The sequence below is a fragment of the Micrasema longulum genome, unplaced genomic scaffold (assembly GCF_059751315.1).
Source record: "Micrasema longulum isolate JH-2025_06_02 unplaced genomic scaffold, ASM5975131v1 h1tg001478l, whole genome shotgun sequence".
Lineage (NCBI taxonomy): Eukaryota > Metazoa > Arthropoda > Insecta > Trichoptera > Brachycentridae > Micrasema > Micrasema longulum.
Window position 1 is genome coordinate 538467 of NW_028278663.1, and position 16072 is coordinate 554538.

Below are 16072 nucleotides of genomic sequence, written 5' to 3' on the forward strand. Positions count from 1 at the left end.
AACGACTACAGGGCAACGTCATTATACTTACAGGAATATTTATTTATTAATTGAAATGAACAAAGAAAATAAAAAGAGCAGTCAGAAAATACAAGATATTAAAAAAAATAAGTCAAAAAGTATATTCATAATTACTGTTTTATGTAGCACTTATTAAAAACACTTGATTTTTTGTAGTTTATACTGCAGGTACCTATATTAAACATATTAACGAATAAAATATAGACAACACATTATTGTAAGACCTCACTCCTCTTTATGTACACAACAATTGTTTTTTTCTTTTACGTAATGAGAAACGTTAGTATGTATTAAATCTATATAAAATTTTATTTTGTTGTAATATTGTATACTTATAGTTTTACTAAATGTTAGTAAATATTTGTATATAACCACTTACCGACTTTTCTATGTCTATCAGTTTCGACATGTACCCGTCACTTCGTCAGGCACTAGTTAAACCAACATGCAAAACCCACTATACACCACCATAGGTTGTTGCACAAAAATATAAAACCAACACGTCATGCATTTTAATAAGCACATGCACTGATTAGGACAAACATGCACTGATAAAATGATGAAAAGATTTTATGTTGTTCGAGAAATAGTTGAATAAAAAGAGGAGGGGATGAAGGGAGGGGCGTGAGTTTAATAGGTTTACGGTGACCATTACAATGGAGCATCGTATAACGGCCTATATTGAAAGGTTGTTGGATTATTGATCAAAGGAACATTATTTTTTAAAGCTTTTCTAATGTGAATTAAACTCACGCCCCTCCCTTCACCCCTTTCCCTTTTTAAACCCTTTTTCAAACAACATAAAATATTTTTATAATCTGATAAGTGCATGTTTGTCCTAATCAGTGCATGTGCTTGTTAAAATGCATGTAGTGTTGTTTTTTGTTTTTATATTTTGAAGTTGTATGGTGAATTTTCCATGTTGGTTTAATTAATGTCCTGACGAAGAGACGGGTACGTCTCGAAACCGGTAGACATAGGAAATTCGGTAAGTGGTTTTATACAAATATTTAAAAGCATTTAGTAAAATGTTCGACCATAAAGTTAATGCTTTAAATATTAATGATACTTTTTTTTCAGAATGAAAAAAAAACTGTTTAGGAATGATCTGAACATCGCATGGAATTTATTTGGATAATTTGAACCAGTTGAAATATTAGGAATACTTACAATTCTGGAATATTTATGGTGTTAACAAAAGGCCTATAAAAAGTATCCAACATACGTTATTAAAAATAAAATCTAAATTTGGATTTCCTGTAGCGAAATATTTTTTTCCCTTTCTTTTGACTTTAAATTTCTTTAATTCATCTTTAATTCGATAACAACATAACATTATAAACAAATAAACATAATATAATTATACACGTGTGAAAGTACAAATGCCGTAATTTTGTAAATATAAAAATATTTGTATCAACGAATTGTAAAAAATATCGATTGGTGTTGTGTAGCAATAATTCTACCGAACCATATTCCCCACAGAACATAATATCATAGGTAATAAATGACATGAGCAGTCATTATTTTTTGAAAATACATACAATTAGAAAATGTCACTTCCGTAATCTAAAACAATGCCACGGCTTTTATTTCGTATACAAGTGGAATGTTACATAAATTGGCTAACAATGCACCGTCTACACTATTATTTTTAAAATAATATAATCACATACAATGCAAGCCTTTGCCTGTTTATTTCATTGGCTTTAACAACCTTCATTTTGTAAATAGGTGCTTTGTGATTTTATTTAACAGTGACACTAAACCAAGGTTTTTTATATTTGTTTGTTTTTAATATAAAACTACTTTCGAAACATTCATATAATATATTTAGTTACAAATAAATTATTTTTAATTGTTCCTGGACTGGCACTTGAAGCATAAGACTCATCACCTTACCTTCACGTAACAAATGATCGAACTATGCTGCATTTGGTTTATCAATTCAGTGCCCCATGCATCACTGGGTGTGCAATGGAGTATAATGATTAATAATAAATGCATGACCATCCACAAAAAAAATGTAGGTATTGGTGTTAACATAAGTTGATAAATAAAAAATAAAATAAGAAAAATAACAACAAATCAGTAAATAATGTATTCTCCTTATTTGTTTTCTCCTTTAAGCATTTTTTTAAAAGTTTTTTTTTTGCAATAAACATAAAAGGTATAACAGAGTGTTACGAAAATAATTACATAGGAATGAAATACATATTAACAGTAATAATAGCAAACAAAAAGTCCCACAAGGGCATGGCCTGTTCGTGGACATACAAGAAATGTTAATGATTTTTTGCTCCTATAATAAATAGACAGGTATTATATTTTTGTATAATATAAGAAAGAAAAAAATAAATATTCTGTAAAAGATACGGAGGTACTTTTTTATTTTATAGTAATTAAAAAAAAAAAAAAAAAATATAAAAAAACATAAAAATACTCCGTAATTTTTATTTTTCTATTATATTAAGTAATGAAGCAATGTATGGAATACCAAAAACGAATAGTTTAATAATTATAATAATATTACGCATTGTTAAATAAAATTGATGTTCATTTATTTATTTTATTTTTCTATGTTGTTTCGACACCGTGAAAATAAACATGTTAAAAGAGGTTCCAATGTATATGTTTTTAATTCATTCTGCTTAACAACATTATATTATACTTTGTAGTATTTTTTTTTAACGAGACGAATTCCAAGAGAACTTACCTACACTATAAAACAATGGGCATTCTTCACGTTAATTCTTACAAGTTCATTATTCAAGCACTCAGTGAAGCTACCTTTTGATTTTGGTAGGTACCACCACTTGCCAGAATTATCTTTCACGAGAATTAATTAATTTTCTCATACTTTCCAGTCGTTAATTTGTTGGTTTTTCAGTTGATTATTAAAAAGTGGAAAGTCGCAAAGAGTGGTCGAACAATATGTATCAGCTACATTATCAAACACGTTAATTGCAGAGGTATATTTTTCCTAACTTCCTTCCGCATCCTCTTTTTCTCATCTGCTGACAAGCCTCTAAAATAGAGGCTTAGCGAGTTATTTCTTTAAAAAAATGTATACGCATATTATTATATTGATTCTGCATTGATTACAAAAAGCGGGAAGAGAATAATTATTATCGAATGACGTCGATACAGTCTTTCAGAATTTTCATTGGGAAATATTTGTATGCAACTTTGAGATATCTTTGTTGGCTTAGACATTTGATCAGAAATTTAAAAAATCATAAAATGACGTGATGTGAAAATAAATGGAGCAATAAATAAACATTCAAATAAAACGTTTGTGGTACCTACCTACCAATAGAATATTGACAATAAACGTCAATTTAACAGTGTTATTAATTTATGACGGTAGATATTTTTTGTAGCTCAAAATTATGTATTTAAATGTTTCATTTAAAAATCTATTTAAGAAATCACGGACGTTAAAAAAGAAAACTTCGTAAAAATGGAATTAAAAAACTGCTTTGGACCTCGGATTTCAGGGGGTATTCAAAAAAATATTGTTAATTCCTTGATATCTCTATTTTTTTATTGTTTGTGTATTTACCTACATTTCGACTCAAGGTTCAAGGTACAACCCATGTTGAACCGAAATCTTTGACAATATTAATTAATTAAGATGTGATACCTACCGTATTTGAAATAACTAAAATATTTTGAAATTTGTGTTTGTAATTAATAAAAATGTAAGTAATTGTCTTTCAAAAAACTTACAAAATGAATACTTTTATTTTTATTGAAAATGTTTACATGGGTAGGTACATCTATTAAGGTATTTTTTTTATGTAAATGATGCATTAAAGGCAAAAAGAACAAAATAATAAAAAAAAAACGAAACGAAATACCACACCAAAAAAGAGACAACCTGCCTGGTGTGGGATGACATGAAAAAATGTCTACCATTAAACAGCCAAAACCTACCTACATATAAAAAAAAGGTCATGGTATATTTCAAAGATCATGTAAACTGTTTTTCTGTTAATAAATTTTACCTATGATTATTTTTATTTTTTAAATATGTATTTTTATAGTACTCCATTTCCATTTTCACATTACAATGCTTTAAAAAACTTATTCTAAAAGTACTAATTAAAAATTTTCTTTTTTTTCAGTACTTTCCTACAGTAAAGGAATTACGGTTTCATCAAATGGAAACACTCCAACAAGAAAAATGATTTCAGTTGATATGAAGAATATTGAATTCGGAGGATTTGTACCTATCAACCCTTACAAAAAATCGGACAGTAGTGTTACCACAACAGAAAAAAAAAATCTGAACTATACAACGTTACCTGTCAATGAGAGATACCGTCGACTCATTCCATATATGACGTTCTATTTGGCGAATGATTTTAATAATCCACAGACTGAAGTTTATTCAGCCAAAGTTGAACCAGAAAGGGTTGTTGTTCAGAGCAATGGAAAACTCACAACTTCACATTACAATAACATCCCTCGTTACCAAGGAAACAGGTTGACAAACTTTAATATTGCGTCAGCTTATCCGAGTAAGATTGCCCAAGAATACTATCCACAGAAACTAACAAACAATTTAAATTATGCCTCAAATCAAAGGCTTCGCTATCCTCAATCGAGTAATGTTTCACCTCTTCAAGATATTATGCTACCACCTAAGGTTACAAATATTAATAATTTTGATTTTCAAAGGCCAATACCTGTTCCAGTAAAGGTAAGCCCGATAAATTATTATAAATCACCCGAAACAGCTCAAGTTCAGTACTATGTAAAACCAGAAACTGGCCGACCCAAAACGCAGCAATATAAACTTGTGCCATACGAACAAACGCCTCCACTGCAAATTCCACTGCCCAATAACAGTGATGATTACTTTCTTCCTAAACTTAATCCTCACACTAACACACCTATTCCAGTTCCTGTCCAAGCTAAGGGTCCCTACCAACAAAATTACTACGATGTTTCATCCCCCGAAGTACAATATTACAATAGTAATGATCAAAAAGAACAAAACGATGTTTACAGCAGTTATTCACCACTGTCTGAAGAGCAACAACAGAAAAATCTGAAAAGTCAGATTGTTTATCAACCGGATAAAAACTTCAATTTAAGGAAACCTTCAGTTAGCTTTAACCCCATCACAGAGTCAGGATTCAAACCAATGGTAAACACAGGTGTTTTGACACCACAAACTAAATTTGTATATATTACTACTACACCTTACAGCTCCACTGGATTGGAAAGCGAATATGACGACTACTCTATCAGTACACAGAAACCCAAAGTTCAGTATAAACCGAGACCAACAAAGAGGCCAACAATCTATACAGAAAGTCCCGAAGATTATGCAGATATATCACCTAATTTAAATAATTACGAATCTACATCGGACGACATTTATGAAGAAAATAATTTAGCAAAGATTTTAAAAACACTACAACAATCTAACTCATTACCGCAAACTCTTACTACTGACAATATTGATTCCTCTATTAAAACACTGGTCCAAATTTTGAATAATCTTAAAAAGAATCAAAACTATATAGAAAGTTCAACACCAGTTACAATCTTAAGCACGCCAACACCATTTAAGATCGCTTCTAAACCTTTGGTGAAAGTTAATAATGATGTTCATGCACCACTCTATAGTTCCAGAATACGACCAAACACCAAAGTTGTACCCGTTCTAAAACCTCTTCCCGTGCATGAGTATCCTCCGCAAGATTTAGAAAAAGGTAAGATATGTACGTTCTCTGCTTACATGAATAGGTACCTATTGTAAAATCAAAAGGTGCTTAAACACAAAAACATTTTTTTAATAAATTTGAAAAAGTTGTTTTTCAAATTAATTATGATAATAATATTATAACATAAATATGTACGAATATGAGTAGGAAGTAATATTTTGGACGTTTCAAAAAGCATGGTTTAAAAAATAATAATTAACTTAAGTACATTTGGATTACAATATATTTTGAAAGTGTAAAATTGTGGATTTAAGTGGGTTTTAAAACTAATGTTGATTTTTTACAAGGAATAACTACCGATTTGAAACTGATATAAAAATCTAGAAAAATGATAAATGGTGGATAGGTACCTTTTAATATAGAAGTACTTGTATAATATATTGCATAGTTAAAATTAATAAATATTTATTATATGAATAAAAGACGAGTGATACTTTAATCCACGAATTTGGAATATCCAGTGACCGGTTTCACCGCTTTCGCGACATCTTCGAGACTGATATCTTTATTAAGAAGTTCAGTGTACAAAATAGAGGAAAGAATAAATAATTCAAAATTTTATGAAAGTAAATCAAATAAAGTTATTTTTATCTTACTCCTTAATAACTTAACTTCTTAATTAAGATACCAGTCTTGAAGATGTCGCGAAAGCGATGAAACCGGTCACTGGATATTCCAAATTTGTGGATTAAAGTATCACTCGTCTTCGATTTATATAATAAACTTCCATCAAGAATTTTCACTTACTAACTTAAATGTTTTAATAAATATTTCACTGAATTTTATTAGCAACAATTTAATGTTAGTAATTGCATGTTAACCTTAATGCAGTTCATACATAATATTAATCAATGATAATCTCACATCTTTGCACACTCTCTGAACTATGATTTCGAATATATTATTAATAATATAATAATAAATAATAATAATATATTGAAATAGATTTACAATTATTTTTATTTTTTTAATGTTAGTGTATAGTGTATGAAGGTACGATGATAACTCTTTTGCTTCAGGGACTATGAAATACTCAAGTGTGAAAACACTATTTTAATCAATATTTATTGTCAAACATGTCGGAAAACAAACCCAAGACCTCTTGAGTGGTAGGCAAACGGGCTGACCATTAGACCATGAGAAGGACAAGTTTTATCAATACCTCGATGCTTTTTGAGAGTAATTAATTTTATTCTAATCAAATTAATAAAACAGCTTTGTAACAGTAGAAAAAGAAAAAATAAGTGGTTTCAAAGCTATACAAGCTTCTTTAAGAAGGTATACATAACTAATGATTTCTATCCTATTTTATTTTATAAATATTGTGCTTTGCATGGAACTAATAAATCAAGTCTCTTTTTCTTGTAAGGGTGGGAAGCGAATTTCGAGATAGATACGCTCAATACTAGACAGGAGTAGAGAGGTGGATATATAATTTCCATATGAACCATAATATTGATAGAATAAAATATGATATAACTCATTATTTAAGTATACCTTGATAAACTAACTTGTATAGCTTTGAAACCGGTTGGTAGAAAAAATAAAAAATAAATGGTTCAAAACAAAGTTGTTTTATTCATTTTATAATAATGAATAACCACAAAGTTAGTGCAACAAATATGTAATTTAAATTTTATGTTTTTTTTTATTTTATGTTTTAAACAAAGTTTTTTTACTTTAAGTTAGCCACTCAGGCATATCAGTAGGTCTCTATTATAGCTATGCCAGTCCCTCCATGTAACAAAGACAGCCATTTTACTTCTACTTGTTTTATGAACCTGCCATTTATTTTGTTCACAGAACATCTTGGAATACAGGGACTTGGTAGTAATCAAGATTATTTAGCAGGCGAAAACGAGTTGGGAGGAACTCCTGGAAAACCCGGTATTGACTACCCCATTTTATCAGTAATTCCTTCAACGCAATTTGACTGTAAAACACAAAGATATAAAGGATTCTTTGGTGATCCCGAAACTAATTGTCAGGTAAATATAGATTATAATAGATTTTGATAAAAATTAACTACTTTAAACGACGTCACTAGTTCTCCGAAATCAACTAATAACACGGGGTTGTGATACATTTCTGGTTTCCGGGAAGCCAATGCCTCACAGGCAGAGTGATTCCAAAATCAGAAAACTTTAACAATCATAGCGCTCATAATATGATCGATAAAAATCATAGAATTAAGAATAGTCAAGAAACCGCATACGAGCATCAAACAGAAGGCGACTAAACTACTCATAAATTAGTAGTTTTATGTTTTGACTCATTAGTTTATTTGTAGACGTCGCTCAGTTAGCAATTCCAGATTTGAATTCAACTATGCTGTGTTGTGTCCTTTTAAAGGATACTTAAAGAAACACAGGATGCAATCACATTTCATGTGTAATAAGCAAATGAATGTGTAAGTAGCAAATACATTACTTAAAAATTGAATTATTTTTCCATCTGTTGGATTGTCGAAGAAATCAAAATGAACATTTCGTTGGTGTTGCCAGGGTAGTAAATTTTTTTACACTGAATTGCTCATCTAATGAAAATTGGACCTCGGATTAAACAACTCTGTGGTGGACATTTGACCGACATTATCTTTAAAGCATCAAATATTATTTAACGTGATATAAAAATATCCATTGTATGTAAAATAAAATTTGTTTTACATTTTAAATTCAATTACTCTTATTAAATGACCCTTTTGAAGTTCAAAGTTCATTAATTCAATTACTCTGGCTTAGTTTGAACTTCCTCATTGTATTTTAACTATCAAATAGTTATTTTCTCAAATAATCATCATAACTCCAAATTACTTAGATTGTGTTAATGATGAAGTTTTTACCTACCTATTTTTTTGCAGATTGATACTATTTTAGAAATGATGACCTTTTTAATTAATTAGTTTTTTTAGTTATTTATTGTATCCTAATTGATTACTTTTTTATTTTTCTATAATTTATATTATTTTCATTTCTAGGTTTGGCATTATTGTGATCTTAATGGAGGGCAAGCTTCCTTCCTCTGTCCTAATGGAACAATATTCAGTCAGGTGGCGCTAACTTGTGATTGGTGGTTCAACGTTAAGTGTGATTCTACAGCACAGTTATACGTTTTGAATGAAAGACTATACAAGTACATTTTACCATACACACCTAAGTTTCCAGAGGACTATAGCGGACCTTTGGTTGATAAGTAAGTTTAAAAGTTTTTAAGGTATTCTTTAGAATCTATTGCTTCGAATGTGAGTGATTCAAAAGCGATTTAATAGTCAAAATGATTTTTCTAATGAATGTAAACACTAAAATACTTTATCGAAATGATAAAAAATGAATATGGATTCCAAACTCCTTTGCGGTTATGCCTGGTATAGCCGTCACAATCGTGTCTCTCATTTATAAAATGATAGCTAAAGCTGTCAGTCTAAAACACATTGTTATTGAAAAGACACCCATGTGAAAATGAAGAAGATATTGTGACCCTATAAAAAACAGTCTGTGTTAGTCAAATAAGATGATTATTCAACAGGATGCATTTGTCCAATTTTGTGTTATATGAGGGAAAAGGATGGCAATAGCTGTCAACGTTCTCATACATTTTCTTTTCAGTCCAGCAACTCCCTGATAGGCAGTTTACGGCTTATCCCACTGCGGGAATGTTATTTTGTTTCGTTATAATAATAATATTATTATATGGCATCATAGATGCCCAGGCAAGTAACATTTTCCCATCAATAATGACAGAATGACAGCTACAGCAGTGGATTTTCTTTTTGCAGAAAAAAAAAACGCATCTTTACATCAAATCAACTATGTTCCAGTAGGAAGTGAAATATTACAAAAAATAAGAAAGTTATAATGTGTCCTATGATTGGATCTTGTGAGAAAAAGGTGTCCTCGAATGTGTAATTTTTGTATAATTAACGAAAGTTTTCTCTTTTCTTGAAAGTGATTCAATGACATAATATTTCTCAATAATGTAATAACTGAAAATAAAACACATTTCGGTACCTACCTAACTGAAGAATTACATTTTCTGGTATACAAGTTTTCTATAAGAAGACCATATTCTTAGTGACTTAATCCTTAAACATTAAAATTATTTCTTTGTTGGTATGTGTAGGATATTATCATGATCACCATCTAATCACCAACTTATGTTCATGAACGCTGCGTAGATATTCATGGAAAATAATTATAATTGATATTTCCAGGTACTTGACAATTAAGTATAAGGAACTGGAAGAAAAGATGAAGAAACAGAAAAAGACTTCTAAACCAGAGTCAGAGGAAGTAACGACCACTGATAAAGAAAACATTAACAATATGGAAACAGAGAAAGCTGAAATGATCGAAATAAACACAAGTGGAATGAGTGGAGCACTAAGACACTATGGAGAATGATTTCTTAGAATTATGTATTACCATAGTAAAGTATTAAAAATTAAAAAAGAGTGTAAGGCCGGAACGTATGTATCTATTATAAATAAGAATGTGTGTATGCTTGTAATGAGGTATTGTAAGTAGGTATTAATAATATGTATCAACAGTAAAAAAAATTCTTAGTACAATTATTTTCTTAAAGAATATGAATACAAAACACAGAAATTAATATTAATCAAAGCAATATCAAAATAAATGTAAGTTATTTTGTTGATACACATTATTTATAAAATGTCTAACTAGTTTTCTTGAAAACTGTATCAGAAAAATGAAACTCCAAATTCCATAAAAATGTGTTTTTTTTATATTTAGTATTCTTAATTTGTATATAAGAGCAAGGCATTGCTTTACCACAGAAATTAAAAAACCTTACTTTTATGGAGGTGTTGATAATTTGAACTTTGCATGTAAGATTTTGAATGTTTTTTTACAAGCCACAACTGGAGCCTGATTTATACTGCTTAATTTTAATGCTGGCCTTCGGAATTCTGTAATTTATGTTATAAAATTCATAATATTATGTACTTCCTGCCTATACGTTGTTGTTTTATGAAATAATTCGCTATTTAGATAATTTATAATAGGTACCGTTTTAGAAATATAAGCATGTATTTATATACTTCTTAAAGAGGAATTTTCTAGTGGTCTCAATGCTTAGCCTCATTTAGTAACTTGTCATAATGTAAAGTTATCATCCATCAATTATTACACTTCATGATTCAATTGATTTCAAACATGACATTAATGTTTTATAATCATTATCTCTGGACGCTTAATCTATTTTAGGTTTTTTTAGAATTTCATACTATTCCAATATATCATCATGTCTATGTGAATGTTGCGAATCTGCTAAGTGTAAATCATTTGCAGAAAATTATTGGTTCTGTTTCCAATGGTTAAAAATATAATAAATGGATTTAATATGTAACACTGGTATTTATATAGATTAAACCCACTTTCTTTTAACCTTCGCATGGACCAGACGATATCAAGTATTCATTTACTACAATAGCTTCTAGTTTTCTTTGCATTTTGTCATGTAATTTGTTTTAATTTCACAACACTGTATGTGCAATAAATAGGATAGTTAATTATTGTGATTAAATATGTATTTTATACTAAATTTAAGGCAGACATAGCATCTGCAAGTCTTCCAGAGTTTACATTGTTTTTAATGTACTATAAAATAAAATACGACATTAAATAATATTACCAACTCATATTCTGATTTCTAGAATTACAACAAATGCCTAGTGCTTTCGACCTTTAGAAGTTTAGTAATCTAGTGATTGTTTTTTTTTTGTTATGAAATGTTTTAATAAATAATATGTGCCAATAAACTATGTTTAAAATAAAGACATGAAATTATTATAGAATTCTAGTCAACTCTGACTTCCGCACATTAAGAAGTTAAATTGAGTTCTCAAAAGTTTCACTGTCATATTCACATTGGAATCATATGTTTTTGCTAACTTTGATATTTAATCCAGAGAAATAATAATAAAAAAAAGTACACTAAAATGAAGTTTTTTTTTCAAGTTAACTGGTATTGAAATATTTTATACATTCCGTGATCCTTCCCTAAAGTAAACATATGGCATCCACTGACAAACCACAGGTCCATTCTGTTAGCTACCAATTCAATTCTTGCGCGCTCATCCAAGTCAGGTCCTCATCCCTAATTAACTGTCAGCTGTGAACATCTAGGACAAGAGAGCCTGATAAAGAAGACAAACATTCGAAGGCTCTCAGGAGGCACCGGCAGTATCGGGTCCAGCCAACAGTAACACTTCTGTTTGATGATAATTGCCACCGGACGTTGCTATGTCCCACGTCTCAAATCTGAGGTCTTTACAAAATCAAACCACTACTACTATGGTAAAATGAAAACAAAACTATAGATCACAGGTTTATTTTTTACAAAAATATACACTATATACAAGATTGTAAAGTAATATATAGAAGCAAAATGAACAATATCAATTTATTTTGAGATGAGACAATTATCAAGTTTTATAATTTTATGAACACGTATTTTTAACATCAAATGTCACATTATCAGCCAGAAAATCTTACACCTAAACACAACACGGATAATGTAAAAGAAGGAACATTAAATAAACAATTTGTCAATAAATCCATAATGTTAATAAATATGAAATAACAAGCGATAAAAGAATCTAGCACAGATGAGTAATCGTAATTGTTGAATCCTGTAATAATTATTTTAAGAGAAATATGAAAATTTCAAACAACATCAACCATTTTTCTACATATTTAATAGACATTAATTAACATGAAAATATTTTGAAACACCAAACATCGACACAATTTAATGTGATAACAGTAATTTTAATACTTTCATTAATTAATTTGAAATATTCGAAACGTTAGTGAAATAATCAATGAGTTTCAATAACCATAAAAAGACGTAATCAATATTTTAATAAATATTTACATCATTGATAATTTTAAGATTAGAAATGAACAAAAACTAGTACACAAACATTTGTACTTGAGAAGAATTAATGCAATTAGAAAAAGAGGCTGTTTTTCAGGTTTTGAATTCCTCAAAAATATTAAGAATAAAAATTATTCTTGGTTTACCTCATAATTGAAACTCACACTTATTCTACTGATAAATTGTAAGGACTTATATAAAATACAAACATTGGTTTTTCGCAGTGGAGAGAAATTGATTAGCAGTAAAGAAACTAAATACTTAATATTATTATAATTCCTTAATCTATTTATGATTCTTCAAAGCAGATGTGTTTACATACTTCAATGTGAAAATAGATTATATTCTTAAATGTATAGACGATCAATAAAATGTTTTATGAAGAAAATTATTTAGTGTTATTTTACACTGCAGCACATTTATTTTAACATTCACACATAAAACATCGATTATCAATAAATATTTTTAGGTTATGGTAATTTATTCTTTATTTATGGAATAAATATAATTTACACGTTTATGTTACACGCAGAAAACTTATTTATGAAACACTACAGTTATTGAACATAAAAAATTGAAAATTTACCGCAGTAGGGAGGAAATTCAAAAGACAATATTAATTTGATATTGAAATATTGTAAAATAAACGAAACTTGTCAAAAATGACATCCATCTATATAGTGTTGCTACATTTTTCATGACATTATGCCTAACTTTTTACGAGTACTTACCTAGAACACATTGTTTTTCTGCTTCAGGCCCAAGGTCTTTTCATCTTGCATAATATCAAATAAATTATGTATCTTTATTGTGTTCTTTTTCACAACAAAACGTATTCCGATTTCTAAATACTTTAAAGACGTAGAAGAAGTTCACTTCTTCATTTTTTCCTCTGGTTTGCGTACGCAAAAAAATCTAGAAGAACATTTTTCTTGACAGTTGACAAAAAATGACCTCACTTAAATATGAGACAATAATTGACACTAACAAACTAAATTATCAAGATATATTTTACAGCAAATAGATACAAAAGTCTATACTGTGCATTTTGATTTTCTTTCACAGTTATGAATCTACTTGATGCAAATTTATCCACATAGAAACTGAATTTTCAGTTTACCTCAGAACAGGTAATCCTAGGAAGGACTCTTAAATAAATTTTAAATGTTTTCATAAATCATAATAATATTACTCAGTATTCGGAGCACTTTTGTACAGTCTACAAAAAAATATCAAGAACTTCATTTTGTTGAAGAGTGGGTATAAGCAAATACTCAAACATTTTAAGACAGGCGCCGTGACGCAGTTGGTTAGATGGCCAACTGTGAAACTGGCATCACAGGTTCGATTCCCGACAGTTGCTATAAGAAAATCCAAGAAACTTTTTTTTCGCAATTGGTCTGGGTGTTGTGGTGCATTTTTCATTACCTTCTTCCATATCCCATCTATCCCACCTGTTGACAAGCCCCAAAATAGAGGCTTAGCGGGTTATGCCCTTTAAAAAAAAAATGCAAGGTAATATACTTCTGACCGTAAAGTAATAATAATTAGATAATACTCTTATGCTTCCGAGATTTTTTACTGTTCCATTAGTGCAATCTTTAAGCTGATATATTATGCTAGTCAATAAATACTTACCGTGTTCACGAAATTCAAGTCCTTAGCCTTAAGAGTATAAAATACTCAAAATAAAAAAAGTACACTTTTATGTACATATATTTCATACAGTACCTAGATATGAAGATACGGACAAAAATTCTTTACATTTTTAAGATATATGAAACAAATATGAATTTCGTCGGCTTACTGCCAGCAGTCATTAACTAAGTGTTGATTCTGAGGTAATCAACATTGAAGTTCCATCTACCTTTTATCAGTTATATTCACATTAACATAATTTTAGTGTCGAATTTAGCTATAAGTGACGTTTTATTCAACATACTGACTTATTAACTAGATAAATCATTATGAAATGGGTAGATTGTAACTTCTAACTCATTTTTAACAAAAGCCGACGATTTGAATTCTAGATATATAAATCTAGACAGGATCCATTTAAAAGATTTTAGTCTGGTGACAGAATTTGGTAGCCTTTGTTTTATTTTATTTAAATTTCCCATAAACAGCTAGTTTATTGGAGTTTACAAATAATAGAAATATCTTTGAACTATACAAAATTAATATAAACCGAGTTAAGTATAAAACCCAGTTCTTTTTATATGGATACTAATTAAAGAATACATATTTATTTTGGGAAATAATCCCAAGTTTTACAAGAATGCGTTTTAAGCCTCTGCAGTATAATTTTAGGAATAAAGGTTGATATCGTCACTCAATTAATGTGTAAAATGTGTGCATTTTTCAGCCACTACAATTTCAAAACAAAATTTACAATACAACTTCAAGTGATTCGGAATGCATAGTTGTTTATGGAATACTAAAGATTTCGGATTGCTAGGGTGCAATATGCAATAATGCAAGCGGGCAAAAGCCAAGCTTATTTTTGATGAAACAATTAGTTTTTTTGCAATGAAAATGATCATGAAACATAAATATTGTGTAATTCAAGTCATTGTATACTCACAATCTACAAATCCTTACTAACTTGGCACATGGTTTGAAGATAGCAGTTATGAGAATTGACACATGCACAGAGACATTTGGCTTTATGTGACTATTGCTATAGGTAAACAAGTCCTCTTTATGTGTTGACTTACCTTAAATAATGTAATAACACAAATTCCATCTACCTGTTGAAGAAATTACCTCGAGAAATAAAGTAAACAATTTCCAAAAAAAACACATCTTTCAAGAAAAAGAATTTGTATAAATGCCATTAGGTCTTTTGTGGGTAGTTGTCACGGGTCATTATGAGAAAACGGTTATGTGTTCCAGGTAAAAAGGGTTAAAAGTCCAGTGTATGTGTGGATGGATAAATGAAGGTGTTTTTATCGAGGAAGGCCATTTAGAAGCAACATACCGAATAATTAAAGTACATCTTGCTATACACCTAGTAATTATATAAGTAACTATTTTTAATCTTCTCAATAAATATAATTCTTTCATACAATTTAGTACATGATATTCAAAATATAATATAATGACTAATAAAGGACAGTTAAAAACATACATAAATATAAAGAAATCGGAGATCAAAATTCACATAATACATTAATAACATCTCTCGAATGAGAAGATGAATATTTTAACTCTCGCCTAGCTTAATTGACTTTCCTTCACAAAATAATCAGTACATTTTTGGACCATGTTACAACAGAACAAATTTTGTAAACATAAACATGTCTGGATAAACTATATTATGATGATAATTATTTGTCAAATTTTGAAGTGTATATTTAATTACATTGGTAATCTCAGCGCACTATCCATTTAAGATATGCTCAGTCAAA

The 16072-nt window shown here is 29.3% G+C and overlaps 1 protein-coding gene across 1 annotated transcript in view; it reads left to right on the forward strand.

Annotated features, from left to right (window-relative positions):
• LOC148275256 (uncharacterized) overlaps positions 1 to 11722 on the forward strand; it is a 95282-nt gene extending 83560 nt beyond the window's left edge. The window contains exons 2-5 of the mRNA XM_088235952.1: positions 4152 to 5750; positions 7566 to 7750; positions 8740 to 8954; positions 9973 to 11722. Coding sequence (XP_088092078.1) covers positions 4152 to 5750; positions 7566 to 7750; positions 8740 to 8954; positions 9973 to 10162 — 2189 coding nt within the window. The 3' untranslated portion in view covers positions 10163 to 11722. The remainder of the gene's footprint in view (positions 1 to 4151; positions 5751 to 7565; positions 7751 to 8739; positions 8955 to 9972) is intronic.
• Positions 11723 to 16072: the final 4350 nt, after the last annotated feature.